Raw genomic sequence first — 27,714 nt, forward strand, 5'->3', positions numbered from 1 at the left:
AGGCCTTCTGAAAATCCAAGTAAAAAATGTCCACTGATTTCCCCTTTGTTTCTCCTGCTATTTAATTCCTCAAAGAATTCTAACTGACTTGTCAGGCAAGATTTCCCTGTCACAGAACCATGAAATCTGGCATGTGTTCTGCCGTGGCACCTCCCTTTTCAGTGTTCCATAAACATTACTATTTGCAACTGCTCCTCTTGCAACCCATCAGGTGCAGCTGGGCTGTAAGATAGCAGCAACCAATTTTAAAGGGGGAACTACTTCCTACTTGACTGTCTTACAATCTAGATGTTGCAGTACCATTGTCAACTGTTCATACCCAGAAACATTTTGAATTTTTTTTCACGCTGTTCTAGGCAATACTGTAATTTCTGAGTGAACAGCTAAGTTTAAAGGAAGTATGAGAAACGGGGCAACACAGAAAGAAGCATGGTTTGTGTTACCTGATGAGCCAGATGTCAAACCATTGAGATTGTCAAATAATAGGATTGTGTATTATTTGCATTTATTTTGCTAAGAGCAGAATACCATTGAGTTTTTGATTCTTATTTCATGTTTATGAATTCCAATATCAATTGTGGTTCTAGCCAACTTAATCTGGGTAAAGAAGTGATTTTCTTTTAGATTATAGAACCTTTTTGAGATGAATTTGTCTTTGGGTATAGAGCATATTAGGAGAAGCCTATGATAGACACAAAATTCTGTGGTAACTCAACAGGACAGGCAGCATCTCTAGAGAGAAGGATGTTTCAGGTCGAGACTCTTCTTCAGACTGAGAGTCAGGGGCGATGGAAACTGAATATATGGAAGGGTACAAAGAGAATGTAAGGTGTGAAAACGACAGATCAAAGCAGACGATGCTCAAGGAAATGTAGAGTTATTCATTGTCAGTTGAGGGAAAGGTGACAACGAGGCATACAAAATGAAAAATTAATCAGGAGGATAGTGAAACTAGTCGGAGAACCAGAATGGGGAAGGATGGAGAAAGGGGGAAAGCTAGGGTTATTTGAAGTTAGAAAAATCAATATTCATACCGTTGGGTTGTAAGCTGCCCAAGCGAAATATAAGGTGCTGTTCCTCCAATTTGCTTTCGGCTGCACTCTGACAGTGGCAGAGGCCCTAGACAGAAAGGTCAGAGGGGGAATGGGAAGGGGGGGGGTTAAAATTTAGCAATCGGAAGATCGTGTAAGTCTAGGCAGATTGAGTGAAATTGTTCAACTAAATGATCGCCGATCTGCGCTTGGTCTCACTAGGAACAACAGATATAGTAGATGAGGTTGGAGGAGGTGCAGGGGAACCTCTGCCTCACCTGAAAGGACTGTCAAGGTCCTTGGGCAGAGTTGAGGGAAGAGGTATAGGGACAGGTGTAGCATCTCTTGCAGTTTCAGGAGAAAGTACCTGGGGAGGGGATGGTTTGGTTGGGAAGGAATGAGCTAACCAGGGAGTTACAGAGGGAATGGTCTCTGCGGGAAGGGGTGAAGATGGGAAGATGTGGCTAGTTGTGGGATCCGTTGGAGGTGGCAAAACTGTCGGAGGGTTATGTGCTGTATGATGTCCTATCTGCTTGGATTTGGCCTCTATGAGCACTCTGATTATAGCAGTGTGGCTGCGTTCTTGATAAACATTTGGTTGTACAAGAGAATCTGATGTACCCATGTTCAACGGCGACAAATTTCTCGGGAGTGAAAATTCTGAATGAACAACATTGAAGTTGATAATAACAACAACAGGAAAGATGAGCTTTAATGCTTGGTATTTTTCAGCTGTTTATTGTTTGTAGTTCCTGTTATCTGGAAGAGAATTTTGTAAAATAATTAGTTGCAAATTAACTTGGAATGAAAATCAAATAAAAGACTGGAAATGTCAGTAAGCATTAGTCATTCAGCAGAAATGGAGTGTGTCTGTTCATTTTAATAGCTAGAAATGCCTGCAGGGGAAGAGGCTAATTTCTTGCAAAGGTAAAATCTATATACTAAAACTCTCGTTTGTTTGTTTGTTCCTGAACTACAGCCAAAACGGTACACCATAGCGCAACAATTTTAGGCCCACCTTACTCACTGTCATCCTTTTGGTGCTAATGGAAGAAGTTTAATTGAAATTGGTGTTATATTTTTTAAGTTATTCACATTTTAAAGTTTAAATCTATCTCCTAGGGAGGGAGGATAAGGGAAGATGGAGTGGGGGTGTAGGAGAAGGAGGGGAAGGGGTTGGGGGGAGAGGGGAGGGGGGAAGGGAGGGTGCTGCACCAATGCAGGAGAGGTTTGGGCCCAACGGGTCCACGGTCTAGTTTATTATTTTTGTCTCTTGTTTGAGTCTTGATGTTCAGTCACACATTCAAATCTCGATCAATGAGAGGATTGAAGAAAGACGACTGATTTTCAAAGTAACTTTTATGCATCAGAACTGTCAACTTTGTAGATCAGCCAATTTAGCAAAAAAAAAGCACTCCATGTCTGAGCAGATGGGCTGCCAGGGAATTTGGAGTCTTCTGATTGGCAGAAGATTCAAGTGAGTGTTTTTAGACATGGAGCATTTGTTATATCTGGAGGTGAAACTTTACCAGGATTTAAATGTAGAGATGGAAAAATAATTGCATAGGAAATATTCAAGTGTAAAGTGTTTATATGGAAAACCTAATTGTGGTACAATTTTTAAATCGTTGGGTAAGAGCTTAATTCAATCCGACGGTGGTGATGCCAGATTGCCTCCTTCCTTTCCTTCCCTGAAAGATGTTAATGACCAAAATGGTTTTTTTGACGGTCTGGTGGCTAAATGATATATACTTCAATTTTCACGGTTTAACTAAATTTCTTAGCTGCATTGGTACGATATGATCTTGCATTCGCGTTATCAGTTTATATTTCTAGATAATATTTCCAGTAACAACCGCAAAGCTATGTTTGCTCCAGTGCATTGTCGCACATCCATTCTTGGTAAAGTCAGAATTCTTTTGACTATGAAAATGAGAAATGATCCCTTCTGTTCTGATCACTATAACCTTTGACACCCTTCACATATTCACCAGTTGTGAGACAGCATCATTGGTGGTTTTTATACGTTCTGTGCAGCTAGAGAATTGACAGTAATGGCTTCTCTTGCATCTGAACAGTTGCCTATGCAGCTGTCTGTGATGCCCTATTTCTCATCTCGGAGATGTTATCTAAACCTTGCTCTCTGATTATTGAACTATTTTAGATAAGTAGAGATCCGCAGATTTTTCTCCTCGCACTGTGGAGATCTGTTAATGTCTTCTGCTCTGCTCCAAAGAAACCTTTTCCATGGTATTGGTCTTTAAATATCTTTTTAGTACAAAGTCACATAAGATAACCAACTTGTGATAATACTTCAGTGAAATACCTGGGAAGTTTTTGTGTAAAACAAATTGCTGCATCCTAAGTGTACTTGATTTGGAGGTTTGTACTTTTGCATATTAAAAATATATCTGACCATGTCACAGCCAATGGGAACATGACCAGAGCTGAATAAATAATTTATGATAATCGTCCTTAAATATAGCCAGATCCTATGTAGTTAAACTTCAATGCCTACTTATTTTCTTGGCTTTTGGAGCTTTTCCTTTAAAATTTGATTTTCCCTAGTTGCCTTTGATTCACTGTTAGTTTGCAATGCCACGTGTGCTGGACGTATTTTGTAACATGCTTGAATGATGCCTTTTTATTAATTTCTCTTTGGGAAACTTTGTTAAACAGTATTCCCATTGATATGTAATTGAGTGAGAGCTCTGGATAACTTACCTGCTTTTTCCAATCTAATTCTAGTATTCCTTGTTCTGGGACTGGTCAAGTTTAAGAGGGTTAATCTGTTTTAACAACATGTGAAGAAGTATTTAAATTATTCATGAATAATTTTCCAAATATCTATAAATGTACATTTCAGGTGTAATGGGAGGATGAGTTTCTGTGCAAAATATTGCATTGTAGTGACTGGTAGGCTTGTACTCAAATTTGAAGTGAAAATTGAGTCCTTTTTGGCAGTAAATTATTTCACTGAAAATGTTGAAAGCATACACCTCCAATTATATGTTGCTAGATGGGTGTGGACCGGTTGGGTCCAAATCTCTCCTGCGGGCGCAGTAACCCCCGCTGGATGCCAACCTCTCCTGCGGGCCTGGCAACCCTCCGTGCAAACCTCTCCTGCGGCCAGCAGCAGGAGAGTTCTCCCCTCCCCCCTCATTGGCCGCCACTCCTGTCACTCGTGCGGGTTTCGCCCCCGCCGAGCGGCAACCCACCCCCCCCCCCCAACTGCACACGCGGATGCGAGAACAAATATAGCCACATGTCCACAAACAAGATGAGAGTTTTAGTAATATAATATATATATATATATACTAGACGGGTGTGCACCCTTTGGGTGCAACTCTCTGCTGTGGGCAGTCCTGTGGGCATGGCTGAGGGATGGGGGGTGATAAGGGGGGGAAGGGAGGAGAGGAGGGGGGTTGAGGGGGGGGTGGAATGGGTGAGTGGGGGGGAGGGATAAGGGGGGCTTGAGTGGGTGAGTGGGGAGGAGGGGGGATGGAGGGGGGAGGAGAGGGTACTGGACCATTCAGGAAATGTTTGGGACCGGAACCGTTGGGTGGAAAGCTCTCCTTCGGGCCCAGCAACCGTATTGATCCGTGGACCCGTTACTGGGCGGGGAGTGTGCCCCGGGGCCATGCCATGCCCAGCACCCCTACTGATCCATGGACCCATTGGTGGGTGGGCGGGGAGCGTCCCCTGGGCCGTGGGAGGGCGAAGGGGGACAGGGAAAAGCCACTTACCTGGGCCCCGTGCGTCCACCGCTGATCAGCGAGGAACGGTGGCGACTGCCATCTTGTTGGACCCTCTCCTGCCGCCTCAGGCTGCACGATGGAAGGTCAGGCGCGGGGCACGCCGGGACGGGTGCCGGTCCTCCTGCTGGTCCTCCTTGTGGGAAGGGAGCACATCTGTTAAATTCAGCCCCCCCCCCATTGGCCGTGACTCCTTGGGCTCCCCCCTCCCTCATTGACTGTCACTTGGGTGGGTCCCATTGTGACGTCACACACTGAACATGGCAAGCAATCGGTTTAATAAGGTTATTTTTAAACTTTAAAATCTCTCTAACTTAAAAAATATAAGACAAATTTGAATGAAACTTTGAACACTCCCTAGGACAATGGTGTGTAAGGTGGGCCTAACATTGTGCGGGCCGTGTACCTTTTTTTGTGGATGAAAAGGGCATAAAGGACACAGAAATAACAGGCTCAAACATACGGATCAAACAAGATGAGAATTTTATTAATGGACAGGTGGAATTTATTGCTTTCTTGAATATGAGACTTTCTTTCCATCATTATTCTCCACTAGCCTGGCTTTATTAGTCAGCACAGAATGTACGCGTAAGAATTAGCAATTGTGCAGCTTAATGTTTTTCCGAACCTTGAAAAATACAATAGTTTCATAGCTGCGATTAAATTTAAATACAAAAATTGAGAGTGCGGGGTAAACATTCTCAGTCCTTGATGAATGTCTACTTTTAATATGCTGTAAATCCTTGTTTAAACTGAAGTCTCTTATATTTCCATTAATTGCTATAATCTTAATGACCACAAAAAATACTTGAACCTAGACTGTGAATTTGAATCTACCTTTTCCACTTCCCTGTCTCCTTGAGGAAATTTTGCGAACCCAAACAGCAAGAATTGTATATTTTCCTCTTCCAGTACCAATTTCAATAATCTGCTGATCTGATGCCAGGAAAACAATCATTCCCATATTTTTGGAAAGTTAATATTTTTTAAGTAGGTGCTACTGGCATGAAGCATGCATTACAATATAGCAAACACACTAATCACAATTTAAGTATCAAATAAGAATAGCTCTTCACTACTGACATGCTCTGGAAATTGAGTATATACAAATTTGAAAGCTATTGTGCTCATCGGTACTTTTTCGATCTTGTGGTTAAAGCAAGCAGTGATTGAAAACTTGTTTTGTTGAAGTTTTATAGCCATTTGATGACATCGTGGGCTCCCTTTTTGTACATGTAACCTTAGCAGGAGCTTGCATTTTGATTTAATTGACTAAGTTTCTAACTTTACCTTGAGGGCAGTAATATCCAGATTAATCCTGACTAGTGAGTTTAGGAATGGGAAGGTAGAACAGATAAATGTGGCTAAGGTGCTGGGGCAGATAATCAAATTTGTGGGCCTTTGTTATCTCTTCTGGGGCAAAGGTGACCTGTACAAGAGGGACGGGTTGCACTTGAACTCGAGGGGGACCAATATCCCGACAATTAGGCTTGTAAGTGCCACGGGTGGCTTTAAACGAGATTGACGGGAATAGGATCCCAATGAAGTAGTGAGGCAGGTGGGAGCCTGGATGTCGTCAGAGGAGTCAATGGCAACAAGCTTAGTAGACCGTATGGGCAGGAGCATGGCAGGAACTGAGAAAAGATGGATCAAATTGCATTTATTTCAATACTAGAGGCCTTATGGGCAAGGCGGATGAACTTTGTGTAGATGGGTATGTGCAACTGGGCCGTTATAGTCATTATGGAAACCTGGCCAAAGACTGGTAACTTAATGTTCCAGGGTACTGGTGTGATAGAGATGGGGATAAAATAGGGCGAGTTCATTTATTCGTTAGGGAAAATATCATGGCAGTAGTCTGAGATAACATTACTGAAGGATCATCCAGTGAGGCTATATGGGTGGACCTGAGGTAAAAAGGAATTGGAAAGGATCACTACATGTGCTTAAGTTAATGAAAGGTGGATATCTGAGAGTGTAACACCATTTGTCACTGCAGTTGAAGGAAAGACATTTTATCTGTCAAGAAAATGTAATATTTTTGTGAGATGTGGACATCGATGGTGGCTGGCATATTGTCTTTTTCTTATGCTATTGAAGCAACTGACATAATCAGATGCAAATGCGCATTTAGATCTGTGGACTGGGCTTCAGGATACCAGTCTAGTAACTTCTTTGCCATGTTACCCAATATTTATATAAATACTAACATCAAAATTGCAGGATTGTCATGGGGCAAGTAAGCATTGAAATGATTTTAGATGGGAAAGTAATGGCAACAATTATTAGACTGAATGGCTTCTTTGAAGTGGTAATCTGAAATCTAGTGCAGCATTCCAATTTCAATCTACTTTGAAGTTCTGATTGCAGTGAAATAATCTTGATATATTTTTGTACCATTTTATTGAATCACTATGATGTGAATGGAATGCAATTTTTTTAACTTGCATGATTAGCACATTTGTGCAAAATCGATTGAGCAAGTTGGATTTATCGTGCACATGCAAGGTGAGGTACAGGTGCAATAAAAAATCTTGCTGCAGTAGATTCACTGGCATATAGACTCAGAAACGCACAAAAGTAAATTATACATAGCACAACATTTCTAAAAGAAAGACTGCAAAAAAAACCCAAGACTTTAGTGCAAAATCTTAATTAGAAAAGAAAACAAGTCCGACAAGTGTAGAAGGTGGACTACAGTGTTCTGTTGTGGATGTAGGATTAGGGTTGTGCAGGTTAGTTCAAGAACCTGACACAGTAAAATATTGCTGTTCATACATTTGCAAGTTGACATCTCTTTTGGTTTTGAGAATTGAATCAGCAATGTGATGCATAAGACCCACCAAGGTTTACCAAGCAGCTGAAATGGGGATTGCAGCTAATTGTGTAAAGTTAATTATAATAGAACAGCAGTAACGTAGACAGGACAATAATGAAGTGTTCAAATGATTTACGCATTGAATGTAGGCTTTAAAAATATTTAAATGTTTTATGGTGCAGCTCATTTCTTTCATTGTGAATGTTTTGTTTACATGTGAAATGCATATTATATCATAAAACAGTTAGAAGGAAGCTGTGGTGACAGTATTTCCTGTTCGTTGCTGCTGTTAGAGCTCAAAGGTAGTCAAATTTGCATTTAGCCCGCAGTTGCAAGTTTTCAACAAACCTTTGACTGCCATTTTGGATTTTAGTGTATAAATTAAACTAATGGAATTTGATTTTAAAGAAACAGTTCATTTTATGTAGTGGAATTCGCTATCAAATATCTGGCTAAGTTAGCTCCCTGTAAGCATGGATACGAGCTTCCTTGTAATTATGTGGTTTTGCATGTTCATGTGCTGTAAAAATTCTACAATGATAACTAAATATCTCTGTTGAAGGTATCACAAAATGCTGGAGTAACTCAGCAGGTCAGGCAGCATCTCTGGAGAAAAGGAATGGCGTTTCGGGTCGAGCCCCCTCTTCAGACTGATGTCAGGGGGGCGGGACAAAGAAAGGATACAGGTGGAGACAGGAAGACAGTGGGAGAACTGGGAAGGGGGAGGGAAAGAGAGGGACAGAGGAGCTATCTAAAGTTAGAGATGTCAATGTTCATACCGCTGGGCTGTAAGCTGTCCAGGCGAAATATGAGGTGCTGTTCCTCCAATTTGCGGTGGGCCTCACTATGACACTGGAAGAGGCCCATGACAGAAAGGTCAGACTGGAAGTGGGAGGGGGAGTTGAAGTGCTCAGCCACCAGGAGATCAGGTTGGTTAAGGCGGACTGAGTGAAGGTGTTGAGCTAAACGATCGCCGAGCCTGCGTTTGGTCTCGCCGATGTAGAGAAGTTGACATCTGGAACAGCGGATGCAATAGATGAGGTTGGAGGAGGTGCAGGCGAACCTCTGTCTCACCTGGAAAGACTTTGGGTCCTTGGATGGAGTCAAGGGGGGAGGTAAAGGGACAGGTGTTGCATCTCCTGCGGTTGCAGGGGAAAGTGCCTGGGGATGTGGTGATTTGGGTAAGAAGGGACGAGTGGACCAGGGAGTTACGGAGAGAACGGTCTCTGCGGAAAGCAGAAAGGGGAGGGTATGGGAAGATGTGGCCAGTAGTGGGATCCCGTTGGAGATGACGGAAATGTTGGAGAATAATTTGTTGGATACGCTGGCTGATGGGGTGGAAGGTGAGGACAAGGGGGATTCTGTCCTTGTTACGAATGGGGGGAGGGGGAGTAAGAGCGGAGCTGCGGGATATAGAGGAGGCCCTCGTGTGAGCCTCATCTATAATGGAAGAGGGGATTCCCCGTTTCCTAAAGAATGAGGACACCTCTGATGCCCTAGTGTGAAACACATCATCCTGGGTGCAGATGCGGCGTAGAGGGAGGGCCTTCTGTCATGGGCCTCCTCCAGCGACATAGTGAGGCCCACCGCAAATTGGAGGAGCAGCACCTCATATTTTGCTTGGGCGGCTTACAGCCCAGCCGTATGAACATTGACTTCTCTAACTTTAGATAGTTCCTCTGTTCCTCTCTTCCCCTCCCCCTTCTCACTGTCTTCCTGTCTCCACCTATATCCTTTCTTTGTCCCGCCCCCCCCTGACATCAGTCTGAAGAAGGGTTTCGACCCGAAACGTCACCCATTCCTTCTCTCCAGAGATGCTGCCTGACCTGCTAAGTTACTCCAGCATTTTGTGTTACCTTCGATTTGTACCAGCATCTGCAGTTATTTTCCTACTAAATATCTCTGTAATAGATGCACCCAGCAGGAGAAAAAGTGGAAGCCAATAAGCCAAAATAAGGGGTTGCATTTTAATTGTGCAGCCTAATTCAGTACTAATGTTTATATCATTCCACGTTTAAGAGAACCACTTGTTGGGAAAGGACTCTCATTTAGGTTTTGTATCCATCAAGAATAAAGTTAGTCTATCTACTTCGTGCTTATCTACTGACAAATTGTATTGTCAAGTGTATAAATTTTTCTGATTAATTATTTTTTTATCAATTTAACGAGGATAATCTTTCTGAAATAAATTATTCATATAATCAAGTTATTCACTGTGCACTTTTACTTTGCTAAAAGAAAACAAGTTAGTGGGTGGGGTGTATAATTGGGGAAGGAGTCTTCAGTTTTTGAGAACAATGTAAGCAGACAGATGTTTAGACGGTAGGAAAAAATATCTGAAAGAACAGTTGGAATAGGAATACTTTATTATCACATGTGACTAGGCACAGTGAGATTCTTTGCTTGCATACACAATATATAAAAATAGCAGCCACCTACGACACTGACAGTTACAAAGCACGCCGGCTCCTCCTTTTGTGCCGTTTCCCCCCACCCACAGCGGTTCCCCCACGCCAGGTTCCCATCGTCCTTCGTCTACCCCCCCCCCCCCACATTGTCCATTGTTCTCCTCCCTCACGACGGTCCCCCTATGCCGGGTCAATATGCTGATACTGTAAGAGTAAAGAGTCTGCTAACTTGAGTTGTTGACCTTAATCAATTTTTTGAGACTTAGTAAGCTAGAAATCATTAGCCGGAATGATGATGTAAATTTCATTGTGGCTTTGTAGATAAACTGCAGTTCCCCGAGTGACATTCTACTTGGCCTTCATTGCGAGAGGATTTGAGTTTAGGAGCAAGGTTGTACAGGGCCCTGGTGAGACTGCACCTGGAGTATTGTGTGCAATTTTGGTCTCCTAATTTGATGAAGGGTGTTATTGCTATTGAGGGAATGCACAGAAGGCTTACCAGGTTAATTCCCCAGATGGCGGGACTGACATATGATGAAAGAATGTACAATTCTTAAAGGATTGGACAGGCTAGATACAGGAAAAATGTTCCCGATGCTGGGGGTGTCCAGAACCAGGGGTCACAGTTTAAGAATAAGGGGTAGGCCATTTAGGAATGAGTTGAGAAAACACTTCTTCACCCAGAGAACTGTGAATCTGTGGAATTCTCCGCCACAGAAGGCAGTGGAGGCCAATTCACTGGATGTTTTCAAGAGAGTTAGATTTAGCTCGTTAGGGTTAAAGGAATCAAGGGATATGGGGAAAAAGCAGGAACGCGGTACTGATTTTAGATGATCAGCCATGATCATGTTGAATGGCAGTGCTGGCTCGAATGGCCTACTCCTGCACCTATTTTTCTATGTTTCTATGGTCTTCTCTTCATTTTCTTTCCCTACCCCCTCCCCCATTACTTGATGCCCCATTCTTGTATTCATTATACAGTATTGATATTACAGAATTTAAACTTTTGTGTTCCCTGTTGTCTAATTGGCATTATATTATGTTGACCTTTATGTAAAAGTTGTTTCCACCATGAAATGTAATAAACTTTCACAATCCGGTAAGTACCTGGAAAATCCCTGGAATTTATCTCCTGTTTATGTCTGCCCTGCTGGTGGATCATTGCAATCAAGTTTGCGTCTGAAAAATTTGACTTCTGCTCTGTTACCTCACTATCTTGAGTGATCCCATTGTTATATAAATCATTACATTATTCTTCATTCTTATTAATCAACAAATTATACCTGGATTTGTTCTTAACAGAAAATAGTAAATAATCAAATCGGGCTCTATGCAGATGGTCAGAGGGGAAGAATAACAGTTACAATTTCATGTCCAGGTCCATAACAGTTTTGTTCAAATGGTGTCTGTCAGGACTGCTATTTTAAATTTTCAGCGTTGCAATTTTGCTTGCATTGTGGATTTGTGGAATCTGGTCATTCTTAATGTTAGTGTTGCCCCTGGATTGCTCTCACTGTTGGACCTAGTTTCCAAATGAAAATTAATGTGTCTATTAATATAAATGTAGAAGCAATAGACAATTTTATAAACCTTCAATTTTCTGCCCAGCTCTATATTTTGTCAATTCACAAAATGCTGGAGTAACTCAGCAGGTCAGGCAGCATCTCGGGAGAGAAGGAATGGGTGACGTTTCGGGTCGAGACCCTTCTTCAGACTGATGTCGGGGGTGGGACAAAGGAAGGATATAGGTGGAGACAGGAAGATAGAGGGAGATCTGGGAAGGAGGAGGGGAAGGGAGGGACAGAGGAGCTATCTGAAGTTGGAGAAGTCGACGTTCATACCACCGGGCCGCAAACTGCCCAGGCGAAATATGAGGTGCTGCTCCTCCAATTACCGGCGGGACTCACTATGGCACTGGAGAAGGCCCATGACAGAGAGGTCAGACTGGGAATGGGAGGGGGAGTTAAAGTGCTGGGCCACCGGGAGATCAGTTGCGTTAATGCGGACCGAGCGCAGGTGTTCAGCGAAGCGATCGCCGAGCCTGCGCTTGGTTTCGCCGATATAGATAAGTTGACATCTAGAGCAGCGGATGCAATAGATGAGTTTGGAGGAGGTGCAGGTGAACCTCTGTCTCACCTGGAAAGAATGTTTGGGTCCTTTGATGGAGTTGAGGGGGGAGGTAAAGGGACAGGTGTTGCATCTCGTGCGGTTGCAAGGGAAAGTGCCCGGGGTTAGGGTGGTTTGGGTAGGAAGGGACGAGTGGACCAGGGAGTGGCGGAGGGAACGGTCTCTGCGGAACGCAGAGAGGGGAGGGGATGGGAAGATATAGCCAGTGGTGGGGTCCTGTTGTAGGTGACGGAAATGTTGGTGGATGATATGTTGGATCCGCTGGCTGGTGGGGTGGAAGGTGAGAACGAGGGGGATCCTGTCCTTGTTGCGAGTGGGGGGATGGGGAGCAAGAGCAGAGCTGCGGGATGTAGAAGAGACCCTAGTGAGAGCCTCATCTATAATGGAGGAGGGGAAGCCCCGTTTTCTGAAAAACGAGGACATCTCGGAAGCCCTAGTCTGAAACATATTTTGTCTGGTTGTAGCATTTGCCTGGCTGGTCCTTGTACTAGGATTTCTACATAACTGCTTGTTTTATTGGTTTTCCCTTTATTGTTTTAGCATTTTGTTGCTCCATTTTTTTAATGAATGTACCAGATGGATCTCATCCTGTGTTTAGTACTTCTGACACAATATTACTCAACAATTTTCTGGCTACAGATTCCATTTTATGATAGTGATTTAATTTTCACCACTGGCTATTGGAACTATTTATTTTGGAAGTATGCCTAAGTGTAGGGAAAAGCATGACCTAATGGATTCAAAATGTTAGGGCAGAAGTTTGAAAATGGTTTGCTTTTTTAATCCAAGTTAAATTTCATCAAAAGGACCTTTATGGATTGTGGCCTGAACATTTTTTCCATATTAAAGCTGGTGTCACAGTCAAAAATTGCTTAATGAGTCCGAATAATCTTGTTGTTTTCTACAGGTTCTAATTCGTCTGATTATTAAATTCTTATTAAAAATGTTATCGTAATTCTTTGAAAACATTATATTTATCTAACTCTTTGCCTTTATTTATAGCCTGGAATCGTGTCGCCATTTAAGCGGGTGTTCCTGAAAGGAGAGAAGGGGCGTGATAAGAAGGCACAAGAAAAGGTTACTGAGAGAAGACCCTTGCATACAGTTACACTGGCCTTGCCAGATCATAAAGTTGATCCAGAGTTTCTCTTGAATGATTACATTGAAAAGGAAGTAAAGGTCCGAATAAAACTTTTATGACTCCTAGAGGCTTAAGTTTTTATTTACTATAGATTTTACGGATATGTAAATGTCACTTATGTGTTAGTTGGCATTGCATTAAATACATACCCATTTAAAGGATATAATCATTGTTGCTGTTTTCATACGTTCTAGGAGCAGAATAAGGCCATTCGGCCCATCTAGTCTACTCCGCCATTCAATCATGGCTGATCTATCTTTCCTTCTCAACCCCATTCTCCTGCCTTCACCCCATAACCCCTTACACCCTTACTAATCAAGAATCTGTCAATCTCCACCTTAAAAATATCCATTGACGGTCTCCACAGCCATTTGTGCCAGAATTCCACAGATTCACCACCCTCTGACTAAAGAAATGCCTTCTCATCTTCTATCCAAAAGTGCATCCTTTTATTCAGATCTGTCACTAGACTCTTTCACGAGTGGAAACGCCTTCTCCACATCCACTCTATCCAGGCCTTTCACTATTGGGTAAATATCAATGAAATCCCACCTCGTCCTTCTAGACCTCAGCGAATGCAAGCCCAGTGCTTTCAAACTCATCATATGTTAATCCAAACATTCCTGGGATCATTCTCGTAAAGGTCTGGACCCTCCACAATGCCAGCACATCCAGATATGAGGCCCAAAACTGCTCACAATTATCCAAATGAAGTCTGACCAGTACCTTATAAAGCCACAGCTTTACTTCCTTGTTTTTTCTATTATAGCCCCCTCAAAATAAATGCTTGCATTGCATTTTCCTTCCTTACTACCAATTCAACCTGCAAATTAACTTTTTGGGAATCCTGCACCAGTACTCCCAAGTCCCCTTGCACCTCCTATTTCTGAATTCTCTCCACATTAAGAAAATAGTCTACGCCTTTATTCCTTCTAGCAAAGTTCCCATTAGGCACAACAGTGGAACATATCTTCTAAATAGGTTTGTTTTGAAGTTTGAGAAATAACTAATTTGAACTGCTGTAACAATTAAATCTATAGAGTTGTAAATTTATTGACCTTTCAATGCAATTACTTATTCTTACTACTCTCCTGGTTCTCCACCTTACTGTCAACTTAGTTGAATCCTTATTTGGGTAGCACATTTGTTGTTCAGTACTCGGGTGACCATTCTGGAGTGTATTTACCAGCATTGCCTCACTGCAGAACTGTTTTTGTTCACTGTCAGGAAGCTAGTTACAGTATTCTGATAAACTACCCTACTCAAAGCCTCTGGGGCATATTAAAACTGCATTAAATTTAATATCCCAAATGCAGGTAGTGATAACTTACAAAATAGCAATTTTATTTTTAACTGGTTAGTAGTAATTTTTTTAATTCCTAATTATTCCTTCATGATGTATTTTTATGTCCATGTTAATGAGATTTGACGAAAATAATCATTGCATTGGTCATATGCGCATAACTAAGATGACAGCTGTAAATTTTGAGGGGGCTGAAGTGCAATTAAAGAATAATTCGGTAAGCATGGTAATTTTAGGAACTGAAAAGAAAACTTGGAAAAAATGCGGAATATCCTGAAAGAAGGGCACAAAATTATTTGCTTGCCTTGTATTTTTTTCCTTTCTGTAGCTTTGGGGAATAATGAAGCAACAGTTAATTGGGGAATGTGCCTAGAATATAATGAAACCTGAATGTTAAACAGTTTCAATAGTTAACTGGATGATTTGACAATAATGCTCTTTTTCTACTGCATGTCAATCTTGGGTGTTAAATCAGGGAATGGATCCACAATGGATTCTGTTTTTTTAGTTCTATATATTTTAATGAAGACCAGTGAGCTTAAAAATGGTGGCAGGATCTTGGGCAGCTGTGTAAATGACATTCTGGACAAAACAATGATGAGAAATTACAGCCATGCCCTAAATATACTCTTTACCGAGCAGTGCCAACACTGGAGGAATGTAAGTGGAGAATGTTACATTGGATTCTGAGGCCCACAGTGTGCCTTTACATATGTTGATCCTTTTGGTGACCCCAAGCTTTGGGTATGTTCCGCACAAGCTGAGCTGCCTCTTGCGACTTTTTATGCATGACAAAAAACATAGGTTCGCAAGCAGATATTTCACAAATACAGATGGGTCTACCCTTCTGCATTGAGCAATGGAGAGCTTGGCTTGGCAATCTTCTGAAAATGGGATTAAGTTGTAGTAGAAGTATTTATTTCCAGAGTTTTCATGTCCTGAAAATGCAATTGAATGAAAGGAAACTCTGTTGGTAAAACAGACACTTGTAATTCATGATATAACAATATACTTTGGGCATGTGAAAGTTGGAGGATAGGTATCCTTTTGTGTCTAGGTGACACTCCAATGCCATTCCACAGTGTACAAAGTGCAAGTAAGGAGCTTGATGGAATGTCCTCATTTGTCTGGATGAGTACAGCTCCAGTGACTCAAAACATTTGGTCCAGGATCACGTAGCCCCACTTGGTTTGTTATCCACCATCTTAAATCTGTTATTCCTTCCAACAACAGTGCACAATTGCAGTAGTGTGTATGTTTGGTGTATGCATAGCTGTTGTTGCACAAGTTACTCCAGCAACGTTTCCAGAACTGCATACAGCACCACAAGGACAAATGCAGCAAGTGTAAGAGCATCACAGCTGGCAGGTTCCCCTTGAGCTGCATGTCATTCTGATATGGAAATATGCCACTGATTCTCCATGAGGTCTAAATCCTGGAGTTGCCTACTCATTATCACTGGAATAAATTCAGATGGACTGCATAGTTTCAAGAAGATAGCTGACCATGTACAAGGTGCAAGTAAGGAGCTTGATGGAATACCCTCATTTGTCTGAGTACATCTCCAATGACTCAAGCTGTACAATTTACATTTTTATGCAATTAATTATGAGCAAGAAATGCTACCCCAGCTGGTGACTTCCAGATACAGAAAACTGAATCCATTAAAAATGGACCTGATTAATGTCCGCAGTTGGAATTCAAAATGACATTACATGACACTATTCATCACTCGTCCTTTTGGCTTTGGATCGGGGCTGGAAAGGAACTGTCCAATATTCCTGTTTAAATCGTACCAATCCAATATTAACATTACAGCAAAATGCCCTCATTACGATTTGCAACCATTGAATGTCATAAAGTTGTTGTAACTGCATGATTCTTGTATTTGGAGCTGAAATTAGTAGCACATTGACCTTTTCAACAACAGATTTCATTTGATAACTGATTTCAAGAGCTAAAAATTGACTACGACTCATATGGAGTTTCATTTCTGTGAGTTTTAATTTGTCAGGGAGTCAATTATAAAAGACGAAATGAGTCAATTATAAAAGATGAAATGAGTCTATTATAAAAGACGAAATTGCGGAGCATTTGGATAGTAGTAACAGGATTGTTCCGAGTCAGCATGGATTTACGAAGGGGAAATCATGCTTGACTAATCTGTAATTCTTTGAGGATGTAACCAGGAAAATTGACAGGGGAGTAACTGTAATTCTTTTTTGTAACTAATTCTTTTTTGTGCACAATCCGCAGGCATTGCCACTTTCATTTCACTGCACATCGTGTATGTGTATGTGACAAATAAACTTGACTTGAGAGCTGGTGGATGTGGTGTACGTTGACTTTCAGAAAGCCTTTGACAAGGTTCCACATAGGAGATTAGTGGGCAAAATTAGAGCACATGGTATTGGGGGTAGGGTACTGACATGGATAGAAAATTGGTTGACAGACAGAAAGCAAAGAGTGGGGATAAATGGGTCCCTTTCAGAATGGCAGGCAGTAACTATTGGGGTATCACAAGGTTCGGTGCTGGGACCGCAGCTATTTACAATATACATTAATGACTTGGATGAAGGGATTAAAAGTACCATTAGCAAATTTGCAGATGATACAAAGCTGGGTGGTAGTGTGAACTGTGAGGAAGATGCTATGAGGTTGCAGGGTGACTTGGACAGGTTGTGTGAGTGGGCGGATGCATGGCAGATGCAGTTTAATGTGGATAAGTGTGAGGTTATCCACTTTGGTGGTAAGAATAGGAAGGCAGAGTATTATCTGAATGGTGTCAAGTTAGGAACAGGGGACGTACAACGAGATCTGGGTGTCCTAGTGCATCAGTCACTGAAAGGAAGCATGCAGGTACAGCAGGCAGTGAAGGAAGCCAATGGAATGTTGGCCTTCATAACAAGAGGAGTTGAGTATAGGAGCAAAGAGGTCCTTCTGCAGTTGTACAGGGCCCTAGTGAGACCGCACCTGGAGTACTGTGTGCAGTTTTGGTCTCCAAATTTGAGGAAGGATATTCTTGCTATTGAGGGTGTGCAGCGTAGGTTTACTAGGTTTTTCCCGGAATGGCGGGACTATCATATGTTGAAAGACTGGAGCGACTAGGCTTGTATACACTGGAATTTAGAAGGATGAGAAGAGATCTTATCGAAACGTATAAGATTATTAAAGGGTTGGATACGTTAGAGGCAGGAAACATGTTCCCAATGTTGGGGGAGTCCAGAACAAGGGGCCACAGTTTAAGAATAAGGGGTAGGCCATTTAGAACTGAGATGAGGAAAAACCTTTTCAGTCAGAGAGTTGTGAATCTGTGGAATTCTCTGCCTCAGAAGGCAGTGGAGGCCAATTCTCTGAATGCATTCAAGAGAGAGCTGGATAGAGCTCTTAAGGATAGTGGAGTCAGGGGGTATGGGGGGAAGGCAGGAACGGGGTACTGATTGAGAATGATCAGCCATGATCACATTGAATGGCGATGCTGGCTCGAAGGGCCGAATGGCCTCCTCCTGCACCTGTTGTTTATTTTTGTTTCTTTTATCACTTGGCTCAATCAAACCTCTTCATTTGTTCCATCCGATTTGACATAGCACTCAACCTCCAATTCACCATCCTCAGAAGTTCATGTGTTACTTTCCAATCATTTTATTTTGCTGAAAAAGGAATTACTGTGCTGATTACATCATCCCTATGAGTTCTGGGCCCCTCGTGACATTTTGCAGTTTCAAGAGTTGAAGTGTGCATAGGCCATTAACAAATGGTAGATTTCTGATAGATTCAAGTCCTGTATTCAGCAAACGAAAACAAAGTGCAGTGATCACTCAATGGGTCAGGCAGCATCTGCAAAAATTGTTTCGGTACTAGACTTCATCAGAACGTTGGCATCTATGGGTTTAATTCTCATGAGTTATGTTCAACAAGTTTGTCACCGAGGTTTGCCACTGCTTGTTCAAAGTTTTTTTTCTTTAATAGTCGGAGGTTAGAAACCAGAGTGCCAAAAGTAGTAAAGGCATTCAGTCAAGCCACTCACTTGTCAGTACAATATGCTAGCGTTGGAACTGAAATAATAAACTGCAAGAAATAATATCTTGGTCTTTTATCTGCTATTAGCTGATGCCCAAATTTTTTGGTACAAGGTTTGCATCTAAAATTTCTGCAGACCTGCCGGAGTTGGCAGATCTGTTCCCTTAGCCGATTTCCGCGACCGATCAGCAGCATTAAATTCACCCCCATGAGACCAGGGCTCTGGACTGCCAGAACCGTTCCCATAGCCGACTTCAGAGGCATTCTGTGCGGCTTGGTATCTTGGGTCCCCGGCGTTCTGGTACCGTTTAACTCCTCTCGGAGGCTGTGACCTCTGTTAATCTGGCAAAACAGATAATCCGGCAAGGCTCTGGAACCAAGGGTGCTGGAAAATCCGTGATGGATCTGTAATTGATAACCTTTCAGTATTCTTTTATGTTAAAGGTAACTTGCATTTTCAGTTGCCTTCACTAAATTTTGTGTTTAATTATTGGATTGTATTTTTTAATCTAAATTTTAGTATTTGGGGCAACTTGCATCGGTGCCTGGGTATCTGAATCCATCCAGCCGAACTGAAATATTGCACTTATTGGATAATGCAAGGGTGAGTAATGCTGCCGTGATATGGACGAAGAGGCTTTTAAAAATAAAACATCCTCGTGTTCATAAAACCGTGACTAGGAATGTTTAATGGTGGGTGTAATGTTCAAATAATTAGTAGCTTCCTTGTCATATGATCCAAACTATTGTAAATCAAAAGTAAATGTGAATAAGGGATGTAAATGTTGCAATAGTTCTTTAAACGATGCTGAATTTAGAAATAACTAGACCAGGTGGATCCGTTGGGCCCAAACCCCTCCTGCATTGGTGCAGCACCCTCCACTCCACTCTACTCCCATTCCCCACTCCATCCCCCTTATCTCTCCTTCCCCTCCCCCCCCCCCCCCCCCAGGAGATAGATTTAAACTTTAAAATGTAAATAACTTTAAAAATATAACACCAATTTCAAAGAAACTTCTTCCATTAGCACCAAAGGGATGTCAGTGAGTAAGGTGGGCCTAAAATTGTCGCGCTATGGTGTACCGTTTTGGCTGTAGTTCAGAAACAAACAAATGAGAGTTTTAGTATATAGATGGATGCATTGAATTTTTACTTGGTTTGAAGATGCTTTGTGAGCAAAACAATGTAAAGTTTTTCAAAATTAACAAATGCTGTCCAAGCATTTAGAATTTGGCCAAATGGTCATTATCTATTTAGCTCTCTTCATAATGAGATCATTAATTCGAATAAATCTTATGTTCTTTAGTTCTAAATGTACTTTTAGCAATATTTCTGAAATTACTATTCTATTTTTATTATAGTATTTCTGGTCTATGTAATTCCTGTACATACATTCTGACATTGCCACCACACCATCTCATCCTTCTAGTCTTGTAACATTACAGCCCATTGGCTTGTCAATAACCTCCATCAGAAGTTTTCATCCTTCCTCATTCGTCGGTTATACCTGTTCCACTGGTTGTCCATCCTCAATGTTTCTTCTCTCTGCTACTTTTGAGGCCTGCTGCGCACATGTTTACTTTTTCAATTCATTGCATCTGACTTTCGGTGAATAGTATTTCATTGATTGACACACATTGCTTGTCTAAGTGCTTTAGCACAGATTGCATACAACTATATAACTACATTTTTGAAATGCATCTAAACTGAGCTCTTAAAAATAAGCCGTTTATTGGAGTATCAGTGTTATGTAATTGTAATATTGACTTGGTATGAATCTGATAGTCAGTTTCACAAGTATGTGCACTTAAACGTTAATGTGATCTGACTTAAAACTCAGTCAGATTTTTGCATATTTGATTAAGAAAATAGCTTAAAGTAAAAAATTCTTAATTTACAATCTCGTTTAGAGGGCACATCAGCTCCCAGGACCACTAACGCAAGAACAGGACGCAGTCATTACTGTGTCTGCATACAATATTAAATTGGTGTGGCGGGATGGCGAAGACATCATTCTTAGAGTTCCAATCCATGACATTGCAGCAGTCTCTTATATTCGGGACGATTCCCTTCATCTGGTCATTTTTAAAACTGGTAAGTCCTGTTTGTGAGGGAAATCCTCAGTTGATTCTAGCAACTTGATACCTTTTTTTGTAACGCCAAATCTGGGAATATTGAGGTTTGTTGTGGCAAAGCAACAATTTGAAATAAATGGGGTGAGAGTTTTAGGAAAATGTCACTTTGCAGACATTTAAAGATATTTTGGCCTATTTTGGAATTGCTCATGCTGAAAGAAACTTGCAACTTTTTTTTTCCGTGTCTATACTTCCATCAACAACTTGTTTCCCCAAACCCAACTAGGTTATAGAGGGGATGTTTCACGACGTTCTTCAAGGCAGTAATTTTCAAATAGAGACAAAAAAAGTGAGACAAGAATATTTGACAATAACAGGTATAACAGGTATAACAGAGCTTTATTTGTCGTTCGGCACCGAAGTACCGAACGAAACTACATAGCAGTCATAGAAAAAAAGAACACAAGACACATAACCCCAACACAAACGTCCATCACAGTGACTCCAAACACCCCCTCACTGTGATGGAGGCAACAAAACTTCCACTCTCTTCCCCACGCCCACGGACAGACAGCTCGTCCCCGACCGACCCGCATAGTCCCCGCACCGGGCGCAGAAACGTCCCACGGCCGAACCGGGCGATGAAAGGCCCGCGACCAAGCCTTGCGCAGCTAAGTCCAGTGGCCGAGCCGCACCGGGCGATGTAAAGTCCCGTGGTCGAGCCGCACCAGCGATGTTAAGTCCCGTGGTCGAGCCGCACCGGGCGATGTTAAGTCCCGTGGTCGAGCCGCACCGGGCGATGTTAAGTCCCGTGGTCGAGCCGCACCGGCCGATGTTAAGTCCCGTGGTCGAGCCGCACCGGGCGATGTTAAGTCCCGCAGTCGAGCCGCACCAGCGATGAAAAGACCCGCAGCCGAGCCGCACCGGGCGATGTTAAGTCCCGCAGCCGAGCTGCACCGGGCGATGTTAAGTCCCGCAGTCGAGTCGCACCAGCAATGTAAAGTCCCGCGGCCGAGCCGCACCGGGCGATGTTAAGTCCCGCGGCCGAGCCGCACCGGGCACTGTTAAGTCCAGCGGCCAAGCCGCACCGGACGATGTAAAGTCCAGCGGCCAAGCCGCACCGGGCGATGTTAGGCCCCGCAGCCGAGCCGCACCATCCCAACACCGACACACAACAAAAACCATCCCAACACCGACACACAACAAAAAAAAAAAGGGAAAAAAGACGAACAAACTGCTAGTGAGCCGCTGCCGATAGCGAGCATATTAAATATTAATGGGTGGGTTGAATTTGTCTTTCAGAAAAAGAAATACTTGGACAACTTTTGACACTTTCCGAAAAAATATTTTGATCAGAGTGGATATTCTGCAGAACATTCCTGAAGAGCATTGGAATTGTCTGTTTACCAAAAGCCATTATTGATAGCAGTCAATAAGTGCAGAAACATTGTGTAGCTCTTAGTTGGATACATACACTTGAGTTGTGTGGTCTTCCCTAAGTATTTAAGGCTTAAATAGTAAAAGGAATAATCAAACACTACTTTTTGAGCTTATATTGATTCATGTTAAACAAATTAATATATCTGGTGAAGCATGATGTGTTTGTGATAGATGAAAAGAACATGGATCTTTACAGAATATAAATAAATGGATAGAATATATTTTCTTCCACTAATTGCAAATTTTGATTTTAAACTGTTCTGCGAATTGAAAAAAACCCAGTATGCAAACCTTAAGTACAGAGCAGTAGATGGTCTTGGACTTCTTTCTAACAGAAGATCAATCGCTTTGGATTCTCCTTAATCTTATATGCTAGTTACCTCACCCCCCCCCCCCCCTTTTTACCCTCTTGATTTCCTCCTCATGTATGCTCCTGAATTTCCTGTACTCCAGGGATACACCTTGTTCCAGCTGCCTCTACCTGTCACATGCCTCCTTCCTGACCAGAGCTGCAATTTCTCTCATCATACTGGGTTCCTTATTCCCACCTGCCTTGTCCTTGACTAGGAACATGCATAGCGTGACCCCTCACTGTCATACTTAAAAGCATTCCACTTTTTTTATGTTCCTTCACTGGCAAACGTGCGGGTCCAATCAACTTTAGCAAGTTCCTGTCCTATATCAAAGTTGGCCTTGCTGCAATTTAGAACTTTAATTTATGACCAGCCTTGTCCTTATGCATAAACTATTTTAAAGCTTATAGAAATGTGGTTACTGGACATAAAAGGCTAGCCCTTTGACACTTCAGTCACTTGCCTTGCCCAATTGCTTATCATTAGGTTAAGCTTTCACCTCTCCTTTGTAGTATTCTCAACATATTGTCTGTAGAAATAATCCTCATACTTTGTTCACTCAAACTTTGAGTGAGCAAAGTTTGATGAATATTTCTACAAATGTCCAGGAACTTTCTGCAGTGTTAGATTATACAGAAGTGGTGTCTTTCAGATCCAGACGTTGAACAGAGGTTCTTCCTACCTTCCCATCATTTGCATCCTCTAGCACTTTTCAGAGTCAAAATTCAGATAACTGCACATATATTATTCCTCCAATGTAATTTAGAAAAACAACCAGACCTATTATCACCTCGCTGTGCAATATAATGGCATCATTATTTGCAGGATGTGGGTGTGGCTGGCACGGGCAGCATTCATTGGGCATTCTTAACTGCTCTTTAATTTAAAGAACTATGCCACTTTTGAGTGTAGTTAAGAGTTCATCTTTTTTCAGTGCGTTTTAGATAATGGGTAGGCAGATTGAGTAAAGGTGGCTCGAGTTTCCATTAGTCCAAGCTTTGAATTCCTTATTTAACAACAGTTCCATATGTCATTCTACATTTCAATCTTATTCTGACATCTGAAGGATGTGATGGATATTATAAACCTTTCGTTGTGGATGCTTTCTTTCAGCCAGTGACTCTGGAAATTCAACAAATCAGAGCACTGAAGGTTTCACTAAATTACAGGCGTCAGAAAGTAGATCTGGAACCATGGAAGCATGTACTCTGGTCGTCGTTGTTGTAGAAAACAAAGTAAGTTTCCTAGTTTTATTAACTTGTTAAATTGAAGGATAATGAGTTAAATGGGCATCACACCTCAATACATGAAATCATTGCAATGCCACTCTTCAAAAGATTTAGCAGTCATAATTTTGGTTAATGGCAGCTCTAATTTGCTCCATAGGCAATCATGAGATCTAACTTTCTCAGCTGCTTTTTATTCTTTCTGTCGATACAAATAGACATTCCTATTTGTGGGAGAAAAGAGGATAGTTTTTGACATTGTTTCCTCAGTTGTTTGAACGGCTACATTCTGACCAACAGTTCAAAGAAATGCCGCAAAAATGGTCAGAGCTGTCACAATTTCCTGGAGGTTTTTAATCTCAATCGGGTGACTATTTCTTAGATGTAGCCACATGATCAATTGAGGTTTGTGAACCCTATTTGGTAGTAGTTTAATCCTGAGGAAACTGCTGGTTTGAGTATGGTTCGTCAGACCATGTAAAATATATATTCCCCTGTTAATGAGAATTCTATTTGGTTTAAACATACTAGGGTGACTGTGTGCCATTACCTGGGAGTTTGTGTTCAAATCCAGCCAATGACTGGAAACAAGACTGCAGGGATTTGTGTGAAATTAATTTTGGAGGTACCAAACCAGTTTCTATTAATGAAGGAAGCTCTTTTAATGGATTGAAACAACCAAAATCTACTGTGCACTTTGCATGTGCTCACTATTTCAGAGGTTTGGATAATACCAGATTCCTAGAGGTTGGGATACTTCCAGATTCAGGAACAGTTTCCTCCAAGCACTTGAAGGGGAGCCAGTAGATGTAGTGTATCTAGACTTTCAGAAAGCTTTTAAGGTCCCACACGGGAGATTGGTGAGCACAATTAGAGCACATGGTATTGGGGGTAGAGTGGTGACATGGATAGAGAATTGGTTGGCAGACAGGAAGCAGAGTAGGAGTAAACGGGTCCTTTTCAGAATGGTAGGCAGTGGCGAGTGGAGTGCCGCAAGGCTCGTTTACCATATATATTAATGATTTGGATGAAGGAATTAGAAGTAACACTAGCAAATTTGCAGATGACACAAAGCTGGGTGGCAGTGTGAACTGCGAAGAGGATGATAGGAGGTTGCAGGGTGACCTGGACAGGTTGAGTGAGTGGGCAGATGCAGTATAATGTAGATAAATGTGAGGTTATCCACTTTGGCGGCAAAAACAAGGAGGCAGATTATTATCTCAATGGTGTCAGGTTAGGTAAGGGGGAAGTGCAGCGAGACCTGGGTGTCCTTGTACACCAGTCACTGAAAGTTGGCGTGCAGGTACAGCAGGCAGTGAATAAAGCTTCATGGCCTTCATAACGAGAGGATTTCAGTATAGGAGTAAAGAGGTTCTTCTGCAGCTGTATAGGGCCCTGGTGAGAGCGCATCTGGAGTATTGTGTACAGTTTTGTTCTCCTAATCTGAGGAAGGACATCCTTATAATTGAGGCAGTGCAGCCTAGGTTCACAAGATTGATCCCTGGGATGGCAGGACTGTCATTTGAGGAAAGATTGAAAAGACTAGGCTTGTATTCACTGGAGTTTAGAAGGATGAGAGGGGATCTTATAGAGACTGGACAAGATAGATGCAGGAAAAATGTTCTCAATGTTGGGGGAGACCAGAACCAGGGGCCACAGTCTTAGAATAAAGGGGAGGCCATTTAAAACTGAGGTGAGAAGGAACCTTTTCACCCAGAGAGTTGTGAATTTGTAGAATTCTCTGCCACAGAGGGCAGTGGAGGCCAAATCACTGGATGGATTTAAGAGAGAGTTAGATAGAGCTCTGGGGGCTAGTGGAATCAAGGAATATGGGGAGAAGGCAGGCACGGGTTACTGATTGTGGATGATCAGCCATGATCACAAAGAATGGCGGTGCTGGCTCGAAGGACCGAATGGCCTCCTCCTGCACCTATTTTCCATGTTTCGAAGCAGTTATCAGCCAACTGAATGGTCCTCATCAGCTAGAATGTGGTCCTGATCTTCTATCTACCTCGTCGGAAGCGTTTGAACACTCTTTCATCAGACTTTATCGGATTTCAATGTTATATCTTGCACTAAATGTACCCTTTATCCATTACCTGTGGACTGTGGATGGCTTGATTGTATTCATGTGTAGTTTTTTCACTAGATACCACATGAATAAAATGTTTCCACTGTACCTCGGTACACGTGGCAATAATAATCAAAACAAAATCTTTCCATGCTGTATAGGTCACCCGCTCTCCCATGACGGTACAAAGAATACATTTGCATTGGCTCATGAAATGCAAATTGCCTTTGAATTGACTTAATTGTGTTCATTTTTCTTGTAGGCAGCTGCAGAAGAACTTTGTTCCCTTCTCAGTCAAGTCTTCCAAGTTGTTTACACAGAGTCCACAATAGACTTTTTGGATAGAGCAATATTTGATGGTGCTTCTACTCCAACTAAGCCCATGTCCATATACAGTGGTAGGTAACTATAATGTTTCGGAGGGGGAGAAAAATGTGTTGATTTATAATCTTTTATCATTGTAATTAAAACTCTACTTACTTGAATAAAATTTTGGTTTTGCGTAAGCTTAGTCCATTGAGATTATTGCAGTTTTTGTATCGAATTCTGAGTCAGATTTCAAGTATATGATCTTGGCCCATTTGCAAAATGGTGCCGCTTCGTTACTGGGTTAAATAAATTCAGCATCCTAAGTGAAATCTTCAGTTTGGATTGGAGATAGGTGGAAGTTAGATTTACATGAATGAACCCATCTTTGCACATTTGTTCAAAATCATATGTCAAGCTCCATCCTTCTCAAGGTTTAATTTTTGGGGGGAACAAAATTAAACCCTTGTGAAAGCGATCCCAGAGCAAAGCAATGGTCCATGGTTGATCATGATACATATAAATACAATTTATTTTTTCCCTCAATATGGATCATATACAGGGAGTTCATGATACATATAAATATAATTCAATTTTTCCCTCAATATGAATCATATACAGGGAGATGAGATCAGTTTAACTAGACATCATGTTTGGTGTAAACATTGTGAGCTGAAGGACTCCTTCCTGTGCTGTACTATTCTATTTTTTTAACTGCAATTTTTAATTTTGCATATTTGTCTCTTAACAATCTTGCTCAAACTCATTTTGAAGGTGTTTTCATTTGAATTGACACATCTTTTTTAATGTTTCAGTCCTAAAACTGCATATTTTGTAAGCTTAAGTTAAGAGTTAGACTGAAGCTGGAAACTTTAAATAGTGTGCAGAAACTGAAGAATTAACTGTCACCTGCCTAATTTGAAGAAATAAATCAAATGTTAAATGCCACACTTGTTACGTGGATATTCATTTCAAGGTTTTGTTAGTCCGATTGATCACTTATTCAATTTGGTTTGTAAGCCAGAGGTACTCCATTTAATTGGAGAGTGCACAGATTCAATCCAGTCTGTCATCAGGAAGTCTGTAGTAAGGCTCAACGTGAAAAAGTTGAGGGGGAAAAATTACAAATAATTGTACTCTCCTAGCGACCCTAGATCTGTTTTTATTTCAGATTATGTTGTAGTTGGGGTATTTTTATTTGTGCAATCAATTTAATAACTTGGGCATTAGTTTGAATTAAAATGTTAATGTTGATTTTTAAAAGGGAAATGGGTATGGTGGAAAATGGAATTAATTAGGTGATGCTTGAGAATCAGTGAAATGTGAAGTTGAGATAATGTTTGAGAATTAAAACTGAAATGTTCGGACTTGTACAAGATTTACCTGCACCAATTTCAAAAAACACCAAATCTTCATGGAGCATAGTTGACTTTGTGTGTGCGTGCGTGTTAACCATTCTTTAAGAGCCTGGTCAGTGTTGCTGACTACAGTCAAATCTGCTGCGCGTCCAACCTGGCTACCATCCGGTTCACTCGACAACCTTGTTAAACCGCCTCTTCATTTAACCCTCAATTCAGTCTGTTCTATCACCCCATCACCCTACAAGATTTCTCCAAGGTGTTGAAACTAAATGTTCTTGA

At 41.6% G+C, this 27,714-nt stretch overlaps 1 protein-coding gene across 2 annotated transcripts in view; it reads left to right on the forward strand.

Moving 5' to 3' along the window:
- Positions 1-27,714, forward strand: part of ccm2 (CCM2 scaffold protein) — a 52,071-nt gene that overhangs the window by 6,908 nt on the left and 17,449 nt on the right. For both annotated transcript variants that reach the window (XM_078399452.1, XM_078399454.1), the window contains exons 2-6: positions 13,142-13,318; positions 19,124-19,207; positions 20,514-20,697; positions 23,585-23,706; positions 26,031-26,166. In XM_078399452.1, coding sequence (XP_078255578.1) covers positions 13,142-13,318; positions 19,124-19,207; positions 20,514-20,697; positions 23,585-23,706; positions 26,031-26,166 — 703 coding nt within the window. The remainder of the gene's footprint in view (positions 1-13,141; positions 13,319-19,123; positions 19,208-20,513; positions 20,698-23,584; positions 23,707-26,030; positions 26,167-27,714) is intronic.

This window comes from Rhinoraja longicauda, chromosome 5 (genome assembly GCF_053455715.1).
Source record: "Rhinoraja longicauda isolate Sanriku21f chromosome 5, sRhiLon1.1, whole genome shotgun sequence".
NCBI lineage: Eukaryota > Metazoa > Chordata > Chondrichthyes > Rajiformes > Arhynchobatidae > Rhinoraja > Rhinoraja longicauda.